At 37.3% G+C, this 12,102-nt stretch overlaps 2 protein-coding genes across 2 annotated transcripts; one reads left to right on the top strand and one right to left on the bottom strand.

Annotated features, from left to right (window-relative positions):
• The first annotated feature begins 568 nt into the window (after nucleotides 1–568).
• arf1 (ARF GTPase 1) lies at nucleotides 569–4,909 on the top strand. Its single transcript, XM_014970898.2, has 5 exons — nucleotides 569–697; nucleotides 2,892–3,100; nucleotides 3,210–3,320; nucleotides 3,420–3,544; nucleotides 3,647–4,909. Exons 2-5 carry the CDS (start codon nucleotides 2,956–2,958, stop codon nucleotides 3,803–3,805), a joined length of 540 nt encoding a protein of 179 aa, XP_014826384.1. The 5' UTR covers nucleotides 569–697; nucleotides 2,892–2,955; the 3' UTR covers nucleotides 3,806–4,909.
• Nucleotides 4,910–6,094: 1,185 nt separating this feature from the next.
• cunh1orf35 (chromosome unknown C1orf35 homolog) lies at nucleotides 6,095–12,054 on the bottom strand. Its single transcript, XM_014970896.2, has 8 exons — nucleotides 11,542–12,054; nucleotides 9,614–9,764; nucleotides 9,480–9,525; nucleotides 9,309–9,391; nucleotides 8,697–8,769; nucleotides 8,461–8,543; nucleotides 8,206–8,337; nucleotides 6,095–6,810 (listed from the first exon to the last, which is right to left on the bottom strand). Exons 1-8 carry the CDS (start codon nucleotides 11,636–11,638, stop codon nucleotides 6,555–6,557), a joined length of 921 nt encoding a protein of 306 aa, XP_014826382.2. The 5' UTR covers nucleotides 11,639–12,054; the 3' UTR covers nucleotides 6,095–6,554.
• Between the last annotated feature and the right edge of the window lie 48 nt (nucleotides 12,055–12,102).

Raw genomic sequence — 12,102 nt, forward strand, 5'->3', positions numbered from 1 at the left:
TATCTTCTGAAAATAAAATAAATAAATTCAATTCTAACTCTATAGTACTGTTTGAATAACACTGACCATTGCAAATATGTTCTGTGGCATTCTAATTACTTTAATCAACCCATATTGAACCTGGTTAGGAAATAAAATAAAATAAAACAAAATAAGAATGTTCACATGATACTTAATGTTTTAATAGGTTCAACCTAAAAAAAAAAAAAAAAAAAAAAAACAGACAGTAAAAGATGGATTCCACTGAGTTGCACAGGAAATCAGCTTTACAATATGGATATGTCCACAAATATAATCTTGCACAAACACAATTTTGGTCAATATTTCTCACTTACAATAGCATACAAGGCACATTTAGCTTGAATTTGAATAATAAACCTTAGGTTTAGTTTTTCTGTTTTATCTTTAGTTCTTGATTTTTTTTTTTTTTTCATATTTCAAAGGTGCATTTAAACTTGCCAAATAAATCTACACAGTTTTCTTCTAGGAGAAAAGTATTCCGATTCAATTTCCGACCTGTAGCAGAAAATCTTTATCCCCCCTTCAACATGTGCGTGCGATTCTCTCCTCGACCACAGGGGGCGATGTCTCCCGGTCTGTGAACGCTGAAGTTTTACAGGAACCTCTGACGTGTCAAATCATCGCCATTTTCCTGTACAGGAGGAAACGCCTTAAGGGAAGAAAACATATCGAGCGAGTGAGTTGAAACAATTTAGAACAAAACTAAATGTTTAATCTTCTGTAAAATCTTACTGTAGGCTGTAGTTATGCAGGCAGAGCTGTTTGTACAAGCTAAATAAAACTGCTTCAAGTGCTTGCGGTAACAACACATTCAGAAGCAGAGTAACTTACTGCTAGGACAGCTAGTTTCTCTCGACGATGCTGTCCTTAGCTTCGTATCTTCCCCTCATGTTATATGCTAGGTTGTTAAAATATATAATAGCGTGAATTGTTTTAAATACCATGTAGTTGGAGTGCTTCCTTTGGCGTTATTGTACCGCAGCATACTATTGTGGGTGTTTGTTTAGGTAGGTGGGCAACTTTTCGCACCGCACCCTGAACAGTCAGCTGTAAAAGCTGCTGCAGCCTGCGTGGTTTCTTGGATGGGAAATTAAGGATCCATAAATGGCCCCAGGTGACACATAATCCTCACGAAGCAAATACTACTGTAAATGTTTTGGATTGTCAGCTTACATCCATGTTAATCGATAAAATGCATTGCACAGTTTTCTTTTTTTTTTTTTTTAACCCTAACTATGTAGGACTATTTAAAGAGAAGTTAAAGCAAATCTTCAGTTGAACCATTCACAACCATGTATGTCTGTACAATAACTTACTCTGAAACAAATTAAGAAATTACTAACACCATTAGTGTATTTTTTTTTTATTTGACGTGTCTGTGGGGATTTATTTACCACATTTATTAAAAAATAAAATTGTTGAATTTGTTCCACAGAAGCTTCACTACACTATTTGTCTACAGGTCTCATGAAGAAGTAGGATGATCACATACAATGGTGTGAAAGTGTTTTTCCCCTTTCTGATTTCCTATTGTTTTGGCTTGTTTGTCACACTTCAGCATTTCAGAACATCAAACCAATTTAAATATTAGTCAGAGAGAACACATGCCAACACAAAGTTCCGTTTTTAAATAAAGGCGTTTTACTATTAAAGGAGGAAAAAGTCCAAACCTGCATGGCTCTGTGTGAAAGTCCCCCTAACCTAATAACTAGTTAGGGCACTCTAGCAGTAACTGTATTCATTTGATCTTGAAACTTCCAATGAGTCATTTCCAGTGCCATAGAGGATTTGTTTTGCCCACTCATCTTTGCAGAATTGTAATTTAGCCACATTGAAGCATTTTTGTTCATGGGTGACCGTTTTAAGGTCATGCTACAGCATACCAATAGAATTTGGATCACAACTTTGACTAGGCCTGTGTGGTACACAGCAGAATTCATGATTTCATTTATCACAGTCTTCCTGGTCCTGAATCAACACAGCAGTCCCAGACAATCACACTACCACCAACACATTTTACTCTTGGCATGATATTCATTTTCTGAAATGAAGGTTTGGATTTTTTTTTTTCTCCCTCAATATTAAACACTTTTACTTAAAAACTGAATTTTATGTTTACTTGTATTATCTTTGACTTTATTACTGACGTGTGACAAACATACAAAACAAAGGGGAATCAGGAAGGGCATCAACACTTTTTCACACCAGAAAAATACATTAAATAAAACAAGATTAAAGCAGTATTTCATTGTTTAGAGTATTTCATTGGCTGGAGATTGTAATTAGTCAAGAATTTATATCCTTATCTTTTTCTGTGTGCAAAGGTTGTTTATCCAAGAGTCTAATAAAAATGTATACTAAAAATGTTTTATGCCACTAACAACATGAATGAATAAAGTGTTGTAAATTACATTTATTTTGCTTGTCTTAAACGTTTTTATTTTGGGTATCTAATAACTGTGTTTTTTTTTTGTTTTTTTTTATCTTAATTTTTTCACAGTTTTACTTTTTTTTTCTTTTTCACTCAACAGTTTGTTTGGAAACAGCTGACTTTGAGATTTCTATGTCTGATAAAGGCACCAATTGGAGATTGGTGTTGCCAACATTGCATTAGAGATATAGATTGCTACATTTACTCTCTTCCGATGGGTGTGGAAAAATTATTGCGGTTTTACAGTGAATGGATACACAATCACCACAAGAGAAAAATATTTCAGACATGTCTGCATTCGTAAACACAAAGCAAATCTTAAGAATTTAATTTCAATATATCAAGATATTTTGTCCACATTATCAAAACTTCTCATGGTACTAAATTGAGCAGCAATTTGTTGCTTCATTGCTCACCAGTTGTTTCTGTTTATCCTCAGATTTGGCGGATTTATCGCACCGTTTTTCTCCTGAAGTGATTTTCTTTTCCCATCACCGGCAGCCATGGGGAATATGTTTGCGGGGCTCTTTAAAATGTTTGGGAAGAAGGAGATGAGGATACTAATGGTGGGCTTGGATGCTGCAGGAAAGACAACTATTTTGTACAAGCTTAAACTTGGAGAGATTGTGACAACCATTCCAACAATAGGTGGGTCACATAGCTGGACAGGCAATAAGACAGATTTCTAATTGCCTGCTAAAACTTGTTGGTTAAAATGCCATTTTCATTTTTTTTTTTTTTTTGCTTTCTTCCTTAGGTTTCAATGTAGAGACAGTAGAGTATAAGAACATCAGTTTCACAGTATGGGATGTTGGCGGTCAAGACAAAATCCGACCACTGTGGCGTCATTATTTTCAGAACACACAGGGTAATTTTTGATCACTTTTATATTTCATTGTTGGACCAACTGCTGTGGAAAAATGCTCATCACTCTTTTCTGTCTTTTTTTTTTAAAATATACATTTAGGTCTGATTTTTGTCGTGGATAGCAATGACAGGGAGCGATGTGCTGAAGCTCGGGAAGAGCTCTTGAGGATGTTGGCTGAAGACGAACTGCGTGATGCTGTGCTTTTAGTGTTTGCTAACAAACAAGTAAGTAACAAAAGCCTTAAAAATGCCATTTTCTTTGTTAGCCCTCTATTTTTTTTTTCTAGGTGCTAGCTTTTAAAATGTTCCTCCCTGATTTGATTACAGGACCTTCCAAATGCCATGAATGCTGCAGAGTTGACTGACAAGTTGAACCTTCACTCCCTGCGTAACAGAAACTGGTACATCCAGGCAACCTGTGCCACTACTGGAGACGGTCTCTATGAAGGACTTGATTGGCTGTCTAATCAGCTCAAAAACCATTAACGGCTAGAGCATTTAAGAAATTACTCTGTTCCACCCAATCCCTCATGTTTTCTCCTTTCTAAGTAAAACTGAATCAACCCCATACTGGAGACCGTCCCTCTGCTCAGCTTTGATCTCCTATACATAGGCCAGTGGTGGGGTTTTTCTAATCTTGTAAAGCTTTTGTTAGTACACTTTATTTTATGTAAATGTAAATAATTTTTGGTAATAGGGATCTTATTGCACTGACTTTTCTTGGCTGTTGGGTGGCTTTAACTTTGACAAAGAAATTAAGAGACGAAATTTACCAGAATATTTTGGCCCCAGAAACTCAACACAATCAAAAGGCCTCAGTTAGGTAATGTAGGGACTGATCAGAGGGGAGGTAGAGTGTGTTGAAATAAACCGAATTATACTGATGCACTACTTGAAACTGCTGCAGTAACATGTAACAAATCTTGAATTTAAACAGAACACTGGCATTAACCATTTGTACTGACATTGCTCTCGTCTGTGAACACTCACCAGCTTTTTGTAAAAAAATTGATGGAAGTGAACATACTGCAGTGATCGCACACTATCTGTATAATGGTGTCAGATGGGCACTGGATCGGTTTTGATTTTTCTATTTAGGAGTCTCAGGTTGATCATATGTAGCTTTTTCAGAGCAAGCACGTCTACTGGGTGTTTATATCTTTACCCAGACGAGAAGCTCCTTGCCTACTGAGTACTTATCCCATTAACTCTATAATCATTTATCTGTGAGTGTACTGTGTGAAATATATTGAGCTGTTTGGTGCCATAGTTTAAGGTTCTAGGCAGCTGATCGCATGCTTGATTCTTCTCAGTTTGGGGAAATAGCATTTTGAAAGCAATACCAAAATCAGCTGCATCAAAGTGCCACCATCTTTGATGTAAACAAAAAGCCAAACAAATGCCTTTATTTTTCCAAGATTTGTCTTACAAAATGTTGGCGTTTCCTTCTGTTGTTGGTGCATTATGTTATTTTTGATTTCTAATTGCCTAAATGTTCTAATATTGCAATAAGTCTGTCGATGTTGATGTTTGTCAAGATTTGTGGAGGGTTGCGGTCACACATTGCAATAAAAGTGACCGGCTACAAAATGATTCTGGAGTTTTATTGTACTACACATTCAAAACTGAATTGTAAAGCTTTCAATAACTGTCACTTAAAGAATTGCATATCCAGTCATTTTTTGTGAAATAGGATTCTTAGCTGAAAAGTATCTATTTTTATTTAGGAGGTATGAGTTACCCTAATTTCCTTAAAATCCAGTGAAACCACCTGACAAAGTCTTAGTTGTTAAATGGATTTAAGCAATGTACGATTTGATCTTGGCTTAAATACAGCTCTGTGAGTGCCTCAGTGGTTTGTTAGAATAATTTAGGAGTAAAGGCATCATGAAGACCAAGGAACATGAAAATGGATAGAAAATATGAACTTCAAACCTGCTGAGGCATGGACATCCGACTAAACAGAGGCCAGGCAAGAAGGGCATCAAGCACTTGGCTTGAGTTGAGAATTTGTAAACAGAACCAGTTACAATGGAAAGGTTTAGATCAATATTCATTTTAGAATGGCTCATACAATCAAAGCACTAACCCAAATCTAATTGAGAATCTATCACAATACTTTCACTGGTAGTGTGAAATCTTCAATGTGTATGAATATTTTTGCAAGGTACTTCAACAGATTAATAAAAAATCCTTGTAATACCAATCTTAACTGTTACACTTAACAGTTAATACTCAAGAAAAAAATGTGGAAAAACCTCAAAATCATCACGAAATGAGGAGGAAATACAATTCCCATAAGTGATGACCCACCCACTGTCGAGGTTAAGGCAGTAATGTGAAGAGCACACCCTGCTTCACTTTGTGTAAGGGTGGCAGTCTAGCATTCTTGCAGGTTGATTAGGCTGCCATGGTTAATGCAGCCAAGCCTATAAAACATGGCAGGAGAGCGTGGTAGTGGTGGAAGGCGTAGTAGTTTGAGCCTCAAGTCCCTCATAGGGTGGCTTTGTCTGGCCTCTGCTCCCGCTGCTTCATCAGCTTGGTTCGTGTGTGGCAGCAGAACGGTACTCAGTCATAAAAAAAGACCAGTCTGGTATTTGGCACTCTTCTTAATGAACATCTTGCTCTTTTGTGTGTGTGTGTGTGCACCCCCCAGGTATCAGCATGCAATATCTCCTCTTTCAAACCCATTCAAGGCAAATGCAAGCACTACACTCTTGAGTGAACAGCATTCCACTAGTATCATACAGCATCAAAAAGAATCAATCGAAGCCATTTCAACTAAAAACCTAAAATTGGTTTATTAATTATATCCTAATACAATATGCTTTATAATTTATGAAATTAAAACTGTGTCCACATTACAATACTATGTTTCAATGAGAAGGGAAAAGTGTCAGCTAATGTATGTTAGAAAAAATTATAAGCTGAACTTTCGCCTCATAGGATTTTTTTTTTTGGGAAAAATCAAAGCCAAAAAGGTTTTGGACAAACAAGCAAAACAAATACACCCAGTTGTGAATTTAATGACAAACTGCTTTGGAAACAAAAAGAGCTCATCACCAAAATTCAATAGAAACACCAAACTCATCTTTCCCACATGAGGAACTAGTAGTATGATATAAAGCTCAACGTAAGAAGCATCACAATTTTCCTGGCGGTCCATAATCCAGGAGGTCCCAAAACGCTGCGTGTGCACTATGCATCTCTGGTTTTGGTGGGGGAGCGCGGGACATTAGTCGTCCGAGTCTGTGTCGTGGCGTCTCCTGTGGCTTTGTGTGGCACCAGCGGGGGCCTTCTTGTGGAAGGCAGAGTTACTGCGGGCTGGAGACCCCCTGTCAGAAGAGTCTGTGTCGTGCCTCTGCCGTCGATGACGGGGGCGGGAAGGCTGTTGCTCGGCCTTTGCTCCCTCCCTTGAATGGCTGTCATGGGGTCTGGCTCCACTCTGACTGTGGTATGATGGATTATGATGATGGTGGTCCTTTCTGTGTCTGAAAAGTAAAAGGAAACAATCAATGAGTGTGGGTGTGGTGGGGCATCCGATAAGACGTAGCACACACCACTGGGGCATCAGCGAATGCATGGTGTTTTATGGGGGACATGCACAAAAAGAAAAAAAGCTGCTTTAAAACCTTCTATCAATAGTTTGTATTTGCACCTCTCAATCTGTAAGTAAATTGTATTTATATACATCACCTTTCGCAGATAAAAATCACAAAGTGCTTCCCAATAAACTAAAAACAATGACACCCTCCATCTGAAGCTAATTCTATTGTCATTCTCACAAATTACTTCCTACAACTCCTGGAGGCATCGTAAATCCTAAATATAAGAAAATACCAAAATTGAAAAAATACATTTGCAAGGAAACAAAATGTAGAACGGTGTCCCAGCGCCATCTAGTGGTGATGTACTATTTTGCATCACTGGTGTTAACTCGTATAGGAAACATGGAGACAGTACAAAGAAATGATGCGTTTGAGTAGAAAGCCTTTGATGTCATTGCAATGAATGTATACATGGACATTAGAGTGCTGCCACTGCTAATTTTTAAAAAACATAACACAGTAAATGCAGGTAGTTCTGTACAAAAACATAATATAAAAGAGAAAATCCCATGAAGAGAATGTGAATAAAGGAATTTATTTGTATATATATATATATATATATATATATATATATATATATTTTTTTTTTTTTTTTTTTTTTTTACATTTTCTTGGTTTTCCAGTGAGTGTCAAGCTAATACAAAAAACAAAAAAAACAATGGATGTCCTCAAAAAAAGGATCCCTAATTCTAACACACTATGCTCAGTCTTTGTTGTCTAGAGAATGAGTTTTTCCAAACTTTTTCAGTTTTGCCAAATGTTTTTATCGGTCTTAGGATTGCAGAATTCTTGGAAACCTAATTGTTGTCGTCTCTAAGCTACCATCCCGTAGTAGCAAATCTCTTTCACTTGAAGAAATGCTAAGCCAATGTTCAGAGCAGCAGGTTTCAAATAAAATGGCCACAATTAATGACAAATCCAAGTCGTTTACTTTTACCAACATAACTCATGTAATATTAAAGAAAGAATAAGACCTGCTATTAGTAATTTTTATCTCTACAAAAAGTAAAGTTGTAAAACGCAAAGATGCAATTTTTTAAGGTCTTATCAGCTCTAGTGGCCTTTATTTGAGAGTGGTCAGACAGGAAAGAATGGAAACATAACCACACAATTTCCAAGAATGAATGAATGAATGAAACTATAAAAGCCAACCAAATCATGCTTCCAAGGAGGCATTTGTGATTATGACATTGCACACAGTGAAATTGGATGATGTTTCTGATTTGATATGTCTGGATTATTGGAGTACATCACAAACCGGTTTGTCATTGGACATACCTTTTCCTGTTATCATCTGATGACATGGACTCAGAGGCTGACGAATCTCGTCTTTTCCTTTTCTTCTTTTTTTCCTTCTTCTTTTCCTTTTTGTTCTTTTTTTCTTTCTTTTTCTTTTTGCTCTCATGCAAACTAAAATTAAACAAAGGTTGACCTTCATTATCATGGCGTATGACATCCAGACTCCCATTTCATCATGTCCACTTAATGCTGGGCGTTTTGTAAATGTAAAGGGTTAGTAAAATTCACATTTACCCTTTTTCTATCTCTTCTGGTTTTTCAACGCTCTCAGATGTTTTTGTTACAGATGTTTCTTGACGACCTTCAGTCTTGTGGTGCTGCAAAACAAGAATGCTTACAATTTTGCACTAAGGCATAAAGATTATAGCAGGAAATAAATCTTAAGTAACCATTAACTGAACCTGCCATTGTCACAAGGATTTCTCGTCAGATAACCTGTATTTAACAGTTGAAAAGGAAACTGAACTCACTGTGAAAATTGGCAGACCCATTTTCGCCGCTTCTTTCTCTTTTTGGGACAGCAATATCTTCCGTGACCCCACACTTCAAACACAAGCAGAGGAGAAAAACAAGCACTTTGTCAGCCAAGGCTATTTTTTTCGGTCACACTATTTAACCAAAAGGTTAAATACTACGTTTAAGGCACCACAACCATTCGTGACATTTTAAAATTGCTTTACACAGTTGGATTGTACGAGAATACTGAGATATGACTCAATTTGCTGGTGTTGGCCTGGACTCTGACCGCATGGATTATTTGGATCCTTTGGATAAGCTGCAGTTGCCTTTTTTTCCCCCACAGATACAAATACAAAAATCTAACTTAGAAAAAATAAAATCAGGAAGCATTTTAATATGACAAAGTCTTCAAAATGGTAGCAGATTAATTTAGTAACATGAAGCCTTGAAAAACCTCACCAGATCTTTGTTTGCTCAGATTTATAATTGGCAAATGAAACAAAGTTGTCCTATTAAGCCATGTTATTTGATCATCTCAATTATTATTTGTAACTTGATTACAAGGACTCACATTCCAGCTTGAAATGGAATCATTGCTAATTTTATATGACATTGGTAATCACCTGGAGCTTCCCAAGCCTGATATACGATCCACGCTCCTCTCTTCACCATCAGCCTCTTCCCTTCTACAAACCTCTACAAGATCCTGTGAAAATTGAATAAAATTTAAACCATGTGATCTTAAGCAATTGAAGATACTCAGATTTATTCTGTTCACTAGCGAAACCACTTACCTCTTTGGTGAGACCAGTTGGTTGTCTCTTTATAACTTTGTGTCCTCTAAATTGAGAATGCAAATGGTTTGTCAAGCATTTTGAAGCTCTAAACTTCTTGTGTTAAATAAATGTACACGTGACGTCATACATACAGCGCAGCCATCAGCGCCTCCTCTTCTGCTGCTTTCACAGCAGCAAGTTCGTCCTCTTTGGATAACGGTTTGCCAGTTTTTTTGTCTTTTGCGTACCACGTCAGATCTTTACCTTTTTGCCATCGTCCAACCGGTGCCATCAAGGAGTTTCCTAAGAACAAAACAGAGCAAATGATTGGGCACAATTTAAATGTTGATGTCAAACAAATTCGGAAGCACGTTTCCACCCAGTTTCTTACATTTTGATTTTTATTTCATTACAAATCTTAGTTTTGCACGACTATGAGCAGTTAGGCAACAAGTAAAACACAGCTCAAATGTTAAATGACTCACGCGTTTTAAGTTTGTATTACAACCTAAGCTTTGATTCTCACAGAAAACACACCAGCTGGACTGTTTAGCTTTAATAAAGTTATTAATTTCCCAGTAAACAGTGACAATGCAGAGACACTCCTCCTGGCTCTGACTGGTTGTTTTTGCAGAAGGACCACAGAGAAGAGGCAGGAGTGTGATTCTTTTCACAGACTGTTTGTCTCATATTATACTGTCACAACAAAGTGACAGTTTTAAAAAAGTTACCTGCTGCAGCTTTAACTGATATAGAGTGAGGAGATTTTAGGATGAGGATATGTACTCAAATCTTTTGATTTAGGTAAATATCCTAACTAGCAGCATCTTATATCAATCAAAGGTTATTTATTAACTGTTTGGTTAATGAGGAAAAGGTGTGTTAAAAGACTGAATCAATTTATTTTAGTCAGGTTGTGTTAAGAAGGAACCCGACTTTGGACATATTTCTAAATTATTAAATGCTATGTGTCATATTTACAGATGTAGATCAACAAGAAAAAATGGCATCTAAAATTTTATATGATTCAGTAATTCAATTCAAAAAGTGAAACTTGTTTATGTTAGAAAACTTCGGAGAAATAGCCTATCTAAAATGCTTCTGAGATTGCCTCTGATTCCAGAGTAACTTATTTTATTGATTGACAGTTGTGGCCTGTTTCCCAGATATGTCCATGTATGGCAACTCCTGAACTATTACTGTGGCCCTAATTCACACCTTTTGAATTTACCCAAAGACAAAAGTTAGTTGTTAATTGTGCAGCAGCACCAAACATCTTTCCTTCCAATCAATTTTCCACTATCATATGTCACTCTTAACAGGCAGCTTTAGGAATAACCTGTTGTGGCTTACCCTCTTTGTGGAGGGAGTCAATGACTGCTCAACAAGCATGTGACTGTGTAGTAGGACATAACTTAATCTTTCTTTTTTTTAAGACCTTATGTAGCTCCTATGAGTGACTATCATCAAAAGGAAGAGAAACAAACTATATCCATTTGAGTGTAATCGACGTATACAAGTTTCACATATAAAAATTAATTGCTGAATAAATTAATTTCCCGACGTTGTTCTAATTTACTGAGATGTAAATGTATGGGTTTCAAAAAATTAGGACTGCTACATGCTAAAATGTTTAATCAACACAATTTCGCAAATTGTTATCTCATTTGTTTACTACAGAGATATCCCAACGTATAGCTTGGCAAACAAGTTGTGCAAGGCTCTTTTAGCTCGCCTTTTATGTCACATCTGTGCTGCTACGTAGCTCCTCTTGTTTGGCATGTTGACTAGCTGGGCAGCGGTCAGGGCACAGACCGCTGAGAGGCTCTTTCTGCCTAAGGAGGAGGCAATGTGAAAGTGGAAACTAGCTGTGTTCGGGGAATAAAACACGCCTGTAAGAGCAAGCAAATCAAGCCGTCCAGATTCTATGTAATGAGGGACTCTACATCAAAAGGTATGAGACAGCCGTATGTGGTGGGGCAACATGTGTTTACAGCCTGCGATTTTTAGCTATCTTCCCTCGTCGTTTGCTCGCTAGTCGTCTGATTAGCATTGATAAAAGATGCGCTTCTGAACTTACCCAGATAATTCTCTCTGTGTTTATCGACTTTCACGTCGTCCCAGTTGAACTGGTCCTGACCTCCGCGTAGGCCCCCAGATCTTGACGAGCCAAACATTTTAGGGAGAAAAAGTTCCGAGAGTTGAGAGAAAACCAGTAACACGCCGCTAGCGCACGCAGCTAACGCTAGCAACCCAAACCGTGTGATTGGTCCGGCCTTCGGGACTCCTTCATCCGGGGAAGTTGTGCGGTGAGTTTTAACTTCCCACTATCGAAAGAGGGAGCAACATGTTAACTGGTATAGTTTAATTTTGGAAACGTACGCCAATTGAGGCGGATGTTTTTAAATATAGCAAAAGAACTTGCAGCAGCGCTGCCTGTCAACTAGCCTATTTCAAGCAGCTATGGTAACAGCGCGTCCTTAACGTGTTTATACAGCTATTATGAACTACTTGCAATAATATAAACATAATAAATATATAAGTTCTGTACTGACGTTTTTCTAAAATGTTCGTGGCTAATGTAAATTACGAAAAAAAAAACCCGTTTCCTCGTTTTACCGCGCGTGGTTTTGACGCTGAA

This window comes from Poecilia mexicana, unplaced genomic scaffold (assembly GCF_051168715.1).
Source record: "Poecilia mexicana isolate PSO_F unplaced genomic scaffold, ASM5116871v1 scaffold_17, whole genome shotgun sequence".
Taxonomy (NCBI): domain Eukaryota; kingdom Metazoa; phylum Chordata; class Actinopteri; order Cyprinodontiformes; family Poeciliidae; genus Poecilia; species Poecilia mexicana.

Excerpts from the sequence above, each read along its gene's own strand:
- arf1 (XM_014970898.2), top strand. The coding sequence starts at position 2,956 with ATGGGGAATATGTTTGCGGGGCTCTTTAAAATGTTTGGGAAGAAGGAG. Across the intron at positions 3,321-3,419 it reads TTATTTTCAGAACACACAGG|GTCTGATTTTTGTCGTGGAT; the intron begins GTAATTTTTGAT and ends ATATACATTTAG. Across the intron at positions 3,545-3,646 it reads TAGTGTTTGCTAACAAACAA|GACCTTCCAAATGCCATGAA; the intron begins GTAAGTAACAAA and ends ATTTGATTACAG.
- cunh1orf35 (XM_014970896.2), bottom strand. The coding sequence starts at position 11,638 with ATGTTTGGCTCGTCAAGATCTGGGGGCCTACGCGGAGGTCAGGACCAG. Across the intron at positions 8,338-8,460 it reads CCAGAAGAGATAGAAAAAGG|TTTGCATGAGAGCAAAAAGA; the intron begins GTAAATGTGAAT and ends GTTTAATTTTAG. Across the intron at positions 6,811-8,205 it reads TCAGATGATAACAGGAAAAG|ACACAGAAAGGACCACCATC; the intron begins GTATGTCCAATG and ends TTTACTTTTCAG.